Source organism: Bicyclus anynana, chromosome 2, assembly GCF_947172395.1.
Source record: "Bicyclus anynana chromosome 2, ilBicAnyn1.1, whole genome shotgun sequence".
NCBI classification, from domain to species: domain Eukaryota; kingdom Metazoa; phylum Arthropoda; class Insecta; order Lepidoptera; family Nymphalidae; genus Bicyclus; species Bicyclus anynana.
Genome location: NC_069084.1, coordinates 9,831,793 through 9,846,243, shown reverse-complemented (window position 1 = coordinate 9,846,243; position 14,451 = coordinate 9,831,793). Strand labels below are relative to the sequence as shown.

The window sequence follows — 14,451 nt, the reverse complement described above, 5'->3', positions numbered from 1 at the left end:
GTTCATAAAACACTACCATCTCTTTGTACTTAATACCCTATCCCACTATATTACTTTTGTCATTCGTAAATTTATCACTATCTCCTTTTGTACACATATCTTCTTTCACACATTCTTTCCTCAGCAATAGAAGGACAAAAAGTTTGTCGGTTTTCTTGTTATGTGACTTTCATCTCTCCGCATGACATACCCACCCCATACCAAACACCATAACACTCTACTTTTCTGTCACTTCCTGTTATTTATATTCCTTCCTTATTTTATCCACACAATAAAAATGCGTATGTTTTAATACGCATTTCGTTCGTATGCATTCTTCTTCAATCTTTTACCGCGCAAAATTTTGATCAAGACGACGCGACAGGTCAACAATTTTTTTTTTATTTTCCCCTTAAATACAAGCATAAAATACAGTTTAAAAATTATATAATGATTTATTTATTTTGCTATCAACCGCGAAAATTCGGCGAACCCATGCGACAACGTCACCCAGGTCCGACAAAATACTCTCTACGTACGTTTCACCCCGAAACCGAAAATACAAATACACTCGTATACCTACAGCCGAACCCAAATGTAAACCTCCTTTTTGGAAGTCCGTTAGTAAAATAAAAAAAAATAAGGCCAATATTACCCTCCAAATTAGTCCCAAAAATAGTCGCAAAGACTGTTAGAATGGAGATGTAAGTATGCCTATGCCATCGATGTTATGTCAGGCCCTTTATAACCTTGGAGTCATTGCGGCTCAGTGAAATTATAATATGTCTGTAGCTAATGTGAATTAGCTATACATAACAAGTGCAAGGTCAAGCGTTCTTTTAACTTTATAAACACGTTATGTTTATGCAAATTATTTTCCTTATTTATATGTTGTCTGTCTATGACATATTGTTGCTGGGAACCCCCTTTATGTTATTATGTTTCTGTCTCAGTAACCGAACGTTTCCTATTACGTAGGTACGGTATAATAATGTAATACTTATCGAGTTTATATACATTTTTGTCTAGAAAGAAACGGTGAAGGAAAAACATCGTGAGGAAACTCTGCTAATCGGTATTGGGCCAACGAGGTGGACTGGTAGCCAAACTCCTCTCATTCTGAGAGGAGACTCGAGTTCAACAGTGAGCCAAATATGGGTTGTTAATCATTAACAATTGATAATGATATATAATATACAAAATATAACCAGCTGAGCGAGTCTTTAGAGCGGATTTGTTGTTTTGAACTTTTATAAGATAGTATCTATCTACTTTATCCTATCAGTTATCTCAAGAAGCCTAGGCTAATTACTGGATCAAATGTGAAGTTAAAAAATGAGTTGGTAACGTGACTTTTGTCAAAAAACATAAAAGTAGTCTTAACTCGTACGAAAACAATAAAAGTGGGTAAGTACGATAACTTTAGTTATGCTTGCTAACTGTTGATTGCATTACCAATAATAGAAGATTGTCGGTGAAATGCAGCAGGGCCGGTCCGTCCATACGGCGAACGGAGCAGTCGCTCCAGGCGCCAAATCCTAAAGAGCGCCTAAATAATAATCTTAGTCAACCGCAGACGGTACTGCGCCTGATTTTCAATTGGTCATTCCAGAGTATGGTCAAGATCTTCGCGTTCCATTCTCACTTTACACTCATAATTTGGTATAGGTATCTGCATATTATTAGGAGCAAACAGGAGATGCGCCATATTTGGATCTCGCTCCATTTTAAAATTTACTTCGGGCCGGCGCTGAAATGCAGGTACCTATTTTAAACGTGCAGGGCAGTGGCGTAGCTTGCCTTGGCGGGACCCTGTATCAAAGTTACTTGTGGGGCGCAAAAGACGAACGGCAAATCTCGAAAATCTCTTTAGCAGTTTTTATTTTCTCCGGGAAGCATTAAATGAGATCGAAGGAAAAATTTTACTAATATTTGCTTTCACACTTATGGGGCCCCTATAGCTAGGGGGCCCCGTATCATAAATACGGCTGATACGGTGGTAGCTACGCCCCTGGTGTAATCTTTATAGATACACTAGCAGGTGCCCGCGACTTCGTCCGCGTGAAAATCGATGTACATTTTCGACGCCGTCGCCCCTTCTATTTATATTTTCGTATGTTTTATATATAAAAATTTTTAAATCACAGCCCCGGCCGAAGGCCGGTGTACAATAATATGCGCGTTTTTTGTGCTTGGGTAAAATGCAAAGTCGTAGCCATCGTCGGAGGCCCTATCCAGCCCCCGGCCGACGGCCGGCGTGCAATTAATTGTGTCTGCGTTAAGTGCCCAGCCGTAGCCACGGTCGTAGACCCTATCATAAACTCCCGGACGAAAGAGGGTGCACAACAAAGTACGTACTTTTTTGTGCTTGGGTAAAATGCCCAGCCGTAGCCACGGTCGGAAGCTGCATCACAAACTCCCGGCCAAAGGCCGGGTCACAATACAGTGCGCGGCCGAAGACCGCGCGTTCTGTATTTTGTGCATCGGTAAAATGCCCAGCCGTAGTCACGGTCGAAGGGTCTATCACAAACTCCCGGCCGAAGGCTAGGCTACAATACAGTGCGCGGCCGAAGGCTACGCGTTCCGTTTTTCGTGCTTAGGTAAAATTCCCAGCCATAGTCACGGTCGAAGGCTGTGTCATAAACTCCCGGCCGAAGGCCGGGCTACAATACAGTGCGCGAAGGCTCTATCACAAACTCCCAGCCGAAGGCCGGGCTACAATACGGTGAGCGGCCGAAGGCCGCGCATTCCGTTTTCTGTGCATCGGAAAAATGCCCAGCCGTAGCCACGATCAGAGGCCATAATACAAACCCCCGGCCGAAGGCCGCGCTTTTTTTTGCTTGGCTAAAATACCCAGCCGTAGTCAAGGTCGAAGGCTGTATCATACACTCCCGGCCGAAGGCCACGCGTTCCGTTTTTTGTGTTTGGGTAAAATGCCCAGCCGTAGTTACGGTCGAAGGCTGTATCACAAACTTCTGGCTAAAGGCCGGGCTACAATACGGTGCGCGGCCGAAGGCCGCGCGTTCCGTTTTTTGTGCATCGGAAAAATGCCCAGCCGTAGCCACGATCAGAGGCCATATTACAAACCCCCGACCGAAGGCCGCGCTTTTTTTGTTTGGGTAAAATACCCAGCCGTAGTCACGGTCGAAGGCTGTATCATAAACTCCCGGCCGAAGGCCGGGCTACAATTTAGTGCGTGAAGGCTCTATCACAAACTCCTGGCCGAAGGCTGGGCTACAGTACGGTTCCGCGTTCCGTTTTCTGTGCATCGGAAAAATGCCCAGCCGTATCCACGATCAGAGGCCATATTACAAACCCCCGGCCGAAGGCCGCGCGTTCCATTTTTTGTGCTTGGGTAAAATGCCCAACCGTAGTCACGGTCGAAGGGTTTATCACAAACTCCCGGCCGAAGGCTACGCGTTCCGTTTTTCGTGCTTGGGTAAAATGCCCAGCCGTAGTCACGGTCGAAGGCTGTATCATAAACTCCCGGCCGAAGGCCGGGCTACAATACAGTGCGCGAAAGCTCTATCACAAACTCCCGGCCGAAGGCCGGGCTACAATACGGTGAGCGACCGAAGGCCGCGCGTTCCGTTTTCTGTGCATCGGAAAAATGCCCAGCCATAGCCACGATCAGAGGAAGGCCGCGCTTTTTTTTTGCTTGGGTAAAATACCCAGCCGTAGTCAAGGTCGAAGGCTGTATCATACACTCCCGGCCGAAGGCCACGCGTTCCATTTTTTGTGTTTGGGTAAAATGCCCAGCCGTAGTTACGGTCGAAGGCTGTATCACAAACTCCCGGCCGAAGACCGGGCTACAATACGGTGCGCGGCCGAAGGCCACGCGTTCCGTTTTTTGTGCATCGGAAAAATGCCTAGCCGTAGCCACGATCAGAAGCCATATTACAACCCCCGACCGAAGGCCGCGCTTTTTTTTTTTTGGGTAAAATACCCAGCCGTAGTCACGGTCAAAGACCCTATCACAAACTCCCGGCCAAATGCCGGTCTATAATAAAGTTTACGTACAAACTTTCAACGCCTATTTCACCCCCTTCTGATTTTATTTTCGCTATAAAAAGTATTTTATAACCTGCCCCGTATTATGTTCTCAAACCGTGCTAAGTTTCATTTGAATTCATTCAGTAGTTTCAGTGTGATGCCCGGTCAACAAAAAATAGGGACAGACAGACAAATAATCGAAAAAAAATGTTTTTGAATTCAGTATCGATTGTATAAAGATATTTTTTTTTTTAATTAATCAAAAAGTTCTGTATTTTGACCTGTTACAGTTTTATTATAAGTATATAGATAAGTATTAAATAGCTATTGCGCCAAATTCGTACTCTTTTTATGGTAATAAATCTTGCATAACATTATACGATAAAAAAGTAGACAATGTGACTATTTAAACACAAAAAGGATTATTTAGTTTGAACCTGAACTTTTAAGTAGTTCCTGAGATTAGCTTTGCGCGTTCAACCAAATAAACAAACAAATTGGTCAGTTGAGTATAGAATATGTGCCTTAATGTCGATATTACACAGTTTTAGTGGAAAACTCGTTTCTCCAAATAACGCCTGCGAATCAATTTAAGCAATCCGGTTTTTTCAAGATAACTTTTTTTCTATCTGTCCGATCTAAATGAAACAAAGCCTATATGTTGCCCTGAACATGTATATATGTTGCCTGCTTAATCTATTTGTGAAAACTGCATCAGAATCCGTTCAGTAGAACCAGAGAATAGCGCGAACATACAGACAGATAGACAGACAGGCAAAAAAAATGAAAAAATATATTTTTGTATTCTATTGCTCATTTCTAATCGCCCTAACTTGATTTTAGTTAAATTTGGTCAAAGTACAGACACTCGATTTCTACTCTTTTATTATAGTATAGATAGATAGATATATGCTGTCGCGACATTTTTTGTAGAAAATGATGTGTGCTGCGAGTGAATGACGCTGCTGTATTTGCAACCCCTTGGCCTTTTGAATAGCAATGACAATGCTTGAGGGAATTAGCAGACTGTTGGGAAGGCGCCATGTACACCTTGGGTTACATTATTGGAGTTTTAGGAAGGATCCCTAATTTTTTTTTAAATAAAATATAGCCTATAGCCTTCCTCGATAAATGGGCTATCTATCACTGAAAGTATTTTTCAAATCGGACCAGTAGATCCTGAGATTAGCGCGTTCAATCAAACAAACAAACAAACTCTTCTGCTTTATAATATTAGTATAGATTCTCGCCATGGAGACTCAAGTCGTTCAACCGACTTAAGCCCCCTCGGTGTTCTCACTCGTAGCCTGATGGATAACTGTCAACTGAAAATTGGTTTCGTAAGCTACTTCAACCCAGCCAGCGGCTCTCGTAAATCAAGCTCTACTAAAGTCCCTATACTCTCCTCTGATGTTGAAATCGCATTGGCAACACTAAAAGCGTCATCATCTTGAGGACTTATCTCCGGTGTGCGATAGATTCCCCGTATCAGATTGTATAGATACATACATTATCTGAGGAATAACAAGATTCTCGTGATCTACTTAAGTAGTCACTTGTATAAAACCATTTTTTTAGTATTTTATATTTTATTTTATACTCGTATGTAATACCTTACCGTATTTTCATGTTCTATGAAGGCGTATCTCCACATTAACTACAAATTAGGCAAGTCGAATGCCTTGCAAGGGTAATTACCCAGTAACTCGATCCTGTGACATTTCCTCTGGTGTCTCATTGTATCCATAAGGTGCCAAGAATACAATATAAGCCCGATGTAATGATTTTCCTGTTAGTGCAAGACAAGCTGCGACATGAGAGTGTGGTTCTGTGTTCTACTGGTGGCTGTGTGTGCGTACGCACATGGTCACTCACACACACATGACGAACAAATTGGACACAATGCAGGTAGGTTCAATTAGTATTTTTAGTGCACAAATTATGTATTCTGTGATATCAGGTAGAAAGATGGGCTTGACAAAAGAAGATTGAGAATTCCATCTTAACTAGATATTGAAAAATATTTATACGCAAAAATCTACATATTATACTACTAAAATTAATACTTCAAAGAGGAAATACATATTTCATTGTTCGTTTGTTTGCATTGAAACTACTGGACCGATATGAAAAATTCTGACACTGACAGAATTCTACTGTATCCCTGATGAAAATAAGCAATATTTTATCCCCGTAACTATTCTCACCTGTGTTAATGTATGTTAATAGGATCCGTAATAGCCTAGTGGATGACCTCTGCCTCCGATTCCGAAGGGTATAGGTTCGAATCCGTTTAAAAGCAAGGGTTCGGCAAGCATGCACCTTCAACTTTTCAGTTACGTGTATTTTAAGAAATTACGAGTAAATATCATGTGTCTCAAACAACGAGGGAAACACATCGTGACGAAACCTGCATAGGTTATACCTGCATACCTGCGAGAATTTTCTCTACGTACCTATGTGAATTTTCACAATCCGCATTGGTTCATTCTGAGAGGAGCAGTGTGCCGAATATGGGTTGATAATAATGATGATGATGATGATGAGCTATTCTCACGGAAACGGATTATCTACATAAGTGAGTACTACTACTTAGATAAGTATGTACCTAGATGGTAGCTAAAATAAATATATCCAGTAGATAACAGCAATCAAAACAAGATGCAATCCCGTGTAGCGCGAGAGGTCAAATGAGTTCAAAAACATTGTAAAGGTTAAGATTACAAACACACTATACAATACATATACAACACAATAGGTAGGTATATCTATCATGTGCAGCCGCAGTGGCGTGCGTAAGGTTTTTAACTAGGGTGAGCACTATAATGCTAGCTACAAACGGTCACTTATTCTCACGTTTCTGTAGCACCCACGACTATAATTTGATCGTGACTTGACTTCTATAGTATGCCGCGTGGATACTGTCGTTTGCTTTTCAGAAACGTGAGAATAATTGACCGTCAATGGCGACCTATAGTTTTTATCGAGTCCTTAGGGTAGGCAGTGCATTTTTGCATCTGTGAAGTGCACGCCACTGTGTATTCGAGGTATTAGGTATCCTACTTAGTCTTATTTACATTTTATAAAAGAATTTATGAAAGAATGTTTTTTTTCTTAGAACCCAAGCAACCAGTGGTAGTGTCGCCCTCTGGAGAATTTCGTGGCGGTTACAATGTGACAAGGCGCGGGCGCAGGTTTGAATCCTATCGCGGTATTCGGTACGCTGAGCCACCAGTGGGAAAATTGAGGTTCCAGGTAAATTGACCAAGTAATTATTGTCATAAAAATGTACTTATAAACCACGCCAAACTTCTGGTCTACTTTGACCACGAAACGAATGGTATTACCATAATACTCTATGGCTCTAAATGGCTGTGATAGCCCAGTGGATATGACCTCTGCGTCTGATTCCGGAGGGTGTGGGTTCGAATCCGGTCGGGGGCAGGCACCTCTGAATATGGGTTAATAATGATGATTCTATGGCACTGCTAATACTACTGAGCCTGAAGGAGTAACAAAGTTCATGATGTATCAGTAATATCTTAAATTTTGAGCTAAATTTTGTTAACTTTAGCAAAAAGACGACACGTATAACTTTAATTTTTTTTAATCGAAACTGAAGTCTGCTTGTGGTTGATAGAAAACTTATGATCCCAACTCAAAAAATCACCACCACCACCAATTCACTTGAACCACATTAAAGGTAATTTTAATTAATTCTATAGTCTATTCTATAACTACGATTGTACATAACCGTACCGTGTGTAAAACTGTTATATATTGGATAGAAGCAGGCGTTATTTTGCGGAAGTTCATCATGAATATCTAATAATTTATTTATTTTACTATCATCCGCGAAAAGCCGACCAACCGAAATACTCTCTACGTACGTTTCACCCCGAAACCGGAGCATCCTCAGGAGATGTTGACTCTACATCTCCTGACTTCGTCTCTCTAAATGGGTTCGTCGGCTTTTCGCGGATGATAGCAAAATAAATAAATTATTATGTACCGTTATATATTTTCTTATTTATTTTCCAGCCACCCAAACCTATTCTTAGCTACAAAAGTCCAGTCGACGCGAGTGAAGATGGGCCGGCGTGTCCTCAACCTTCCGATCCTGAAGAATACGTAGACGAGGACTGTCTCATTATTAATGTTTATACTCCGTTGAAAAAGAACAGGTAAATTGGAATCTCTATCTCCTCTGCAATCGAGACCACCTTAGCGAGTCATCTTTGATCTTTCTATAAACATCGAGCACGGTCGCTGGCCATTTAGGCCATTTAGGGTTGGCACTGTTTCTTGGAGTAGATCTTTGTGACCTACTTTGATAACAAGGTGTTTCATTTAAACAAAGTAAATATTTACTACTGGCAATATACTGGCAATATACTACTGGCAATACTTACTATTGTCAATAACTAAATAATTATTGCTAGGTTCCTTACTGATATGTTGTTCTTAGATATAATTAAATATACCGAAAGTGACATGAAGCAGTAGTTTGACTAAAGTTAAGTAAGTTAGAATAAATTCATACTACTACAACTACTTTGGAAGTTTTAGGTACATAAACACTTACCTACTTTATTGAATGTATAGGCAAAATTAGAGTTTCGATTCATTGATACTTATCAAGAATATTTTCAACCCTTTTCTCTGATTCAATTGTCCAAGATTTTGCCCAACAAAATGCACGTTCCTCCCTATAAACGATATGCCATTGGCACTTACGATGTTATTTTACTTTTTTTAGGTCCAATCCGTTGCCAGTAATATTCTACATCCACGCTGGTGGCTATTACTCTGTATCGGGCCGCAGTGACGTTGCCGGACCACACTATCTGCTCGATCGAGACATCGTCTTGGTTACCATCAACTACAGGCTTAGCTCTCTCGGTATGACCCTATACATATTAATATAGTTATAATTATACAATGCCGCTAAAAGCCGGACAAGTGTGAGTCAGACTCTCCTTCTAAAGGTTCAACTCAATATCTCCACATAAAAATAACCTTCCCTGGACTCCATGGTCAGCACGGAACCGCTATGCATTTCTTCGTGCTGACCTTCCTGTTGTTTTCTTTCACTCTCTCTCTTTTGTTCTGTCTCTTTTTCCTCCCTTCTTTTCATTGTGGTTTGAAGCATATGGGCGTACTTCTGCCACTGCTCCTCACTTGACAGCATACGTGGAATGAGGTTACTTGCGTTTACCACCTCATTATTCATTGCTGGACATAGGCCTCTTGCATGGACTTCCAAACAAAACCGTCTCGAACCGCCAGCATCCAGCGGCTCCCTGCAACCCACTTGATGTCTTCGGTCCACCTAGTGGGTTACTGAGTTTTATACTTATCGATTATTTGAGGTCGCTGAAAAGGTCTGCCTCTACTGAAATAAGTTTAGTTCCCCATACATTTTCTAGTTATATTTTTATCTTTCAGGTTTTCTTAGCACTGGAGATGAATTAGCGCCTGGAAATAACGGGTTGAAGGATCAAGTGGCAGCATTAAAATGGGTGCAGCGCAACATTGCTGCATTCGGCGGTGATCCCAATAGTGTCACGATCACTGGCTGCAGTGTAGGCTCCATGAGTGTAATGCTGCACATGATATCGCCCATGTCTAAAGGTAACTTTATCTATAACCGCTTTCATAATTATCGCATATTTGAGGTTCGCTGAGGGGCCAGGGGAGGGGTTCCTTATGGGAGGGGTTCCTTATGGGAGAGGGAACTTAGTTTCACCACGCTATTCCAATGTGGCAGCAGGCTCAGTGTGATAATGTTTGACATCAGATATGGTGGTAATGACAGGAATCCGTCAGCTTAACGTGCTCTGGGATGCACGGGGACGTAACACTACCAACTTCCCAAACCCGATGAGCTACCTTATACTTGGTAGAAAGACAATCTCAATATTTTTATAGCTCGACCTAGGATTCGAACTCAGAATCTGATGGTCTGAAGATACATAGGTTAACGAGTTGATCAACCAGTAAGCCACCAGTAACCAGTAACCAAAAAAGGGAGAAATCATGATATCTCCAGAACCTACTAAAGGTTGAACAACTAAATGTTATGCTTTAACTAATCGAAGCTATTTAAGTAAAGGAAAGAAAGAAAGAAAGATCTTTATTTTTAAGTAATGCCACATTCTTAAATCATTCATCCATCAGTCCACGCAAACAGTGGAGCAATAAAAGAAGAATGTGGCATAACCTAGAAAAAGGCCCTAACTCAGCATTTTGCCACATACAAGGTTGTTTTAAGCCAGTGTATAATGAGTGAGTTTCGTCGACATACAAAATTTAATCCTTTTGTAAACAAAATAACATGATTTATTTCATATTTAGGTCTATTTCATCGTGGCATCTCAATGAGTGGATCACCGATCTTCGCATTCCCTTCACCGGACAACCTATACAACTTGGCAGTGAAGCAAGCACGTCTTTTGAACTGTCCCACTGAGAATTCTAAAGTTATCATAGACTGCCTCAAAACGAAGACTTGGCGAGAGCTCGGAGACTCTTTAGACGGATTCAGTGTAAGGTCAAGCTATCAACTATCTTAACTCGCAAGTACTTATAAACAATAAAATAAAATGATAATCCAAATTATTGTGATTTGTAGGAATTCGCCTATGACCCTATTATGATCTGGTGGCCTGTAGTGGAGAAAGATTATGGACAAGAGAGGTTTTTAACGATGGAACCACTTGACGCAATCCGCGAAGGCAAGATGCATGCAGTACCACATATCATCAGTCAAACGACGGATGAATTTTTCTGGAAAGCCTTCAGTAAGTTTACATAATATGGTTGTAAGCTGTGGTCAATTTTACAAGTTTGTAATTTCTAAACAGAATATTACAATATTATTTTAATATTATAAAATTTTGGGATTCCTTTCCTACATGCAAAGTGAGGATGAACTTTTCAACGTCTATCCCATGGTGTGGGGCATCGTTATCGGTATATTTAATGTGTATTACTTATGGGGTTTAATTGCTATCTTCATCCACGGAACGCTACACTGAATCCTACACAAACTATCTATATTGAATAAAATACATTCTACTTTAAGCAATAAAACTCTATAATGCAGCAAATCAATGAAAACAAAACGAGAGCTTCATATGAGTCCAATCCAATTCAATCCTACAATTTTCCCGCCAAACTCCGAATCTCCTTTCATAATAATTATCAAATTTTTTCGTTCATAATTCTTTGAAATCGTTTTTTGGTTTTTTCACAATTCTTTTCCTAATTTATTTTCTGAACGGATTGTCAAGTGACTTTAAAAAAGATGTTTTCAATGTCATTGTCACTGTCTATTAATGATTATTAATAGTCTGTCATGGACTGTCAAGTGTCACTGTCAGTGTCACTGTCGTCTGTCAAGTGTCAAATGCCGAAGCAAGATCATCAAAAAAAAAAAATTGATAAATATAATTTAAAATAAATAAATAAAGTAATTTACAACACAGATATCTGTTACATCTTTTAAGAAAAATATGTGTAGAAAACAAGCTAGGTAATATACCACGCAAGCTGGGAGAAAGGCTTTAAAAATATAACCTGTAAATAATAATATATTTTTCAGAAATTTCTAAAGTTCTATTTATTTTGCAGCGATATTGGCGAATCAGACCCTCACGGACCAAATAAACGCAGAATGGGACAGAATAGCACCAATATCGTTCATAATGCCACGAGACAACCCAAGACGAGCTACACAGAAGCTGTTCTCCGAGTACATGCACAACAGGCCTGTGCAGAATGACACGCAGAGCGCTAGGAATCTTGGCTTATTATACACAGATGGAGTTGAAAGCTTCCCAGTTCACAGGTGTGGTATTCAAAGTCTTGTTAGAAGCACTTAACCCTTAACCCTTTATGGAATAGAAATACAGCTTGGTGGGTTGGTGCTCTCCTTGACTATATCTATCCACTTACTCTGCTGAGGTTCTGTTGCATTTTTCCGGATATCTTACCATATATGATCAACCTATATGATCAAAAGACTGAAAGAGATTAGAGATATATCACTACCAAACCATAGACATTATTATATTTTAGCAAATCACTGGATTATGCACCTTACAAGCCTTATTATAAATATACTTAAAATCCAGCTAAATGTTATACATATTGCAGGAATAACGAGTCTAAAAAAATAATTTATTTGTTTTTATGTTTAGGATGGCCAATCTTATGTGTCGCCACTCACCTCACCCAGTATGGTACTATGAGTTTAGCTACGTCGGTACCCACAGCCACTATGAGGATCCTGTCACCAAGAAACCTGTCGGTAAGTTTGTTTGGGGACAATTTGTATACTAAATCATAATATTGTCATCTTAATATGAGAGAATGTAGCTATGCAGTTATAGAAATATCCTTTAACATTTAAATACCTTAAATAAAAATTCATAGTATTCAGTTTGTGTCATTTTAAGAATGGGATAGCTGGAATTTCATAAATCTGTCCACAACTATTGGACTCATATCCACTGGAGCCATTTCCAGCACCCGTTGTATAATATGCATTTCATTGCCATTTAGCAAACTCAATTGATTTTGTTACATTTTCTGAGGTCTAGGAGATATTTGCACAGTGAAAACGGTTTTAAGTTAAAGAAAAAGAAAGAGTATTGGTGAAATTTAGTTATTTTTTATTGCTTATTCACACATTTTTTGTTACCAATGGCCACCCTAGGCCTGAGCCTACTGGGCCTTATGCCCAGTTTGGACTACTGTAGTGTTTTAGTCAAGTACGAACAATTTTTGGATTTACCTAAAAAATGTTGGTACTCGACTATGATATCAAAGTAATCATACTAGGCCTTAGGTTAAATCTACCACTGCACTATAGTGTTATTTATTCTAATTACAGCTGCTGCCCACCATGATGATCTAATTTACTTGTTTGCCTTGAGTTTCTGGCCCCAGATCGGGACAACGGGCCGTGATGCAGTCCTTGTGGACAGGATGACAGCCATGTGGTACAACTTTGCCAGATATAGGTACTTATATATATTTCACCTGGGAAAGTTAGGTCTCGTTAATAAAGTTAACTTAAGCCATAATATATAATAGCCAGTATATAATTTTTACATTGCAACTCCATTTAGTAATAACCAAAAAATATTTCAAATGTTGAATGGAAAAATGTCAAATGAAGTTTGTTTTTGTGAAAGCAACTGACTTAGCAAATAGTCCAGGTGATTATGAAACCCAAAAAGTCCAACTAGGACTGGCGAAGTATTATTTTCGGCAAATAGAGAAAGTTTGAAGGCTATAGGACCAGTCACCTATCCAGTTTTGACAGCCTCCATGGTATGTACTTATAATACGGAGATTCTATCCCCGGCTGGGCTTGTGGTTTTCTTAATTGGTTCAGGTCTGGCTGGTGCGAGGCTTCAGCCGTGGCTAGCTACCACCCTACCGGCAAAGATGTACTGTCAAACGATTTAGCATTCCCGTATGATTTCGTGTAGAAACCGAAAGAGGTGTGGATTTTCATCCTACTCCTAACAAGTTAGCCCGGTTTCATCTTAGATTGCATTATCACTTACCATCAGGTGAGATTGTAGTCAAGGGCTAACTTGTAAAGAATAAAAAAAAAGAAATCTGAAAATTGCTGGAGTCTGTCAACCATTTCCTTAATTGCAGTACTAAAAATGAGTACCTATACTGTATTATTAACATAACCAAACTACTTTTGTTTATGAGACTTATGTATTCCAAACCTTAATATAGCCTCAATAGCTTAACGGTAAAAGCGGTCCTCGACCCGTTGGTCTATTGTCTTACCCACTCCTAGCACATCTTTCCTGACTGGAGGGCAATGAGAATAGTGGTCTTATTAAAAAAAAAATACTTCCAACTTTAATAACAATATAATTCTTTCAGTGATCCAAATCCTCGTGGTGACACACCAGAGTTGGAGGGTTTAAAATGGCCAGCCATGAAACCGGATGACCGAAAGTATCTGCGTATATCAGACGATCTCACCTTACATACCAACTTGAAGGAAGACAGAATTAAAGTGTGGGAAGAGTTGTACCCAATTCAATATTAATTACAAATAAAAATAAATTATAACTTATCTTTAGTATCTATTTCATTTTATGAAATGAAGCCTAGCCATTGCATAGCCATAAAAGTTTGCAGTTGGTTTTCCTGTGCACTCTGGTTATTATAATTCATTATTAACAGCTGATGGACGCCCATTGCTGGATAGGCCTTTTGCATGAACTTCCAAACAAAATGTCTTCAGCCAGCATGCAGCAGTTTGCTGCAACCCGCTTGATGTTATCCGTCCACCTATAGTGTTTTTCAGAGAGCATGGATATGGTGACAGTTCGTTTCACTATTGAAAGTTTCACGATAATCGTCGAACGTCATAAGGCTTGTCTTGTCAACTGTCACCGTACCCATGCTATATGAAAAACACTTTAGTGGGGGGTCGAC

The 14,451-nt window shown here is 39.9% G+C and overlaps 1 protein-coding gene across 1 annotated transcript; it reads left to right on the top strand.

Annotated features, from left to right (window-relative positions):
- The first annotated feature begins 5,725 nt into the window (after positions 1 to 5,725).
- Positions 5,726 to 14,092, top strand: LOC112047796 (carboxylic ester hydrolase). Its single transcript, XM_052888655.1, has 11 exons — positions 5,726 to 5,880; positions 7,091 to 7,227; positions 8,014 to 8,156; positions 8,732 to 8,874; positions 9,421 to 9,606; positions 10,330 to 10,520; positions 10,607 to 10,775; positions 11,608 to 11,824; positions 12,177 to 12,286; positions 12,872 to 13,001; positions 13,891 to 14,092. Exons 1-11 carry the CDS (start codon positions 5,787 to 5,789, stop codon positions 14,057 to 14,059), a joined length of 1,689 nt encoding a protein of 562 aa, XP_052744615.1. The 5' UTR covers positions 5,726 to 5,786; the 3' UTR covers positions 14,060 to 14,092.
- The last annotated feature ends 359 nt before the right edge of the window (positions 14,093 to 14,451 follow it).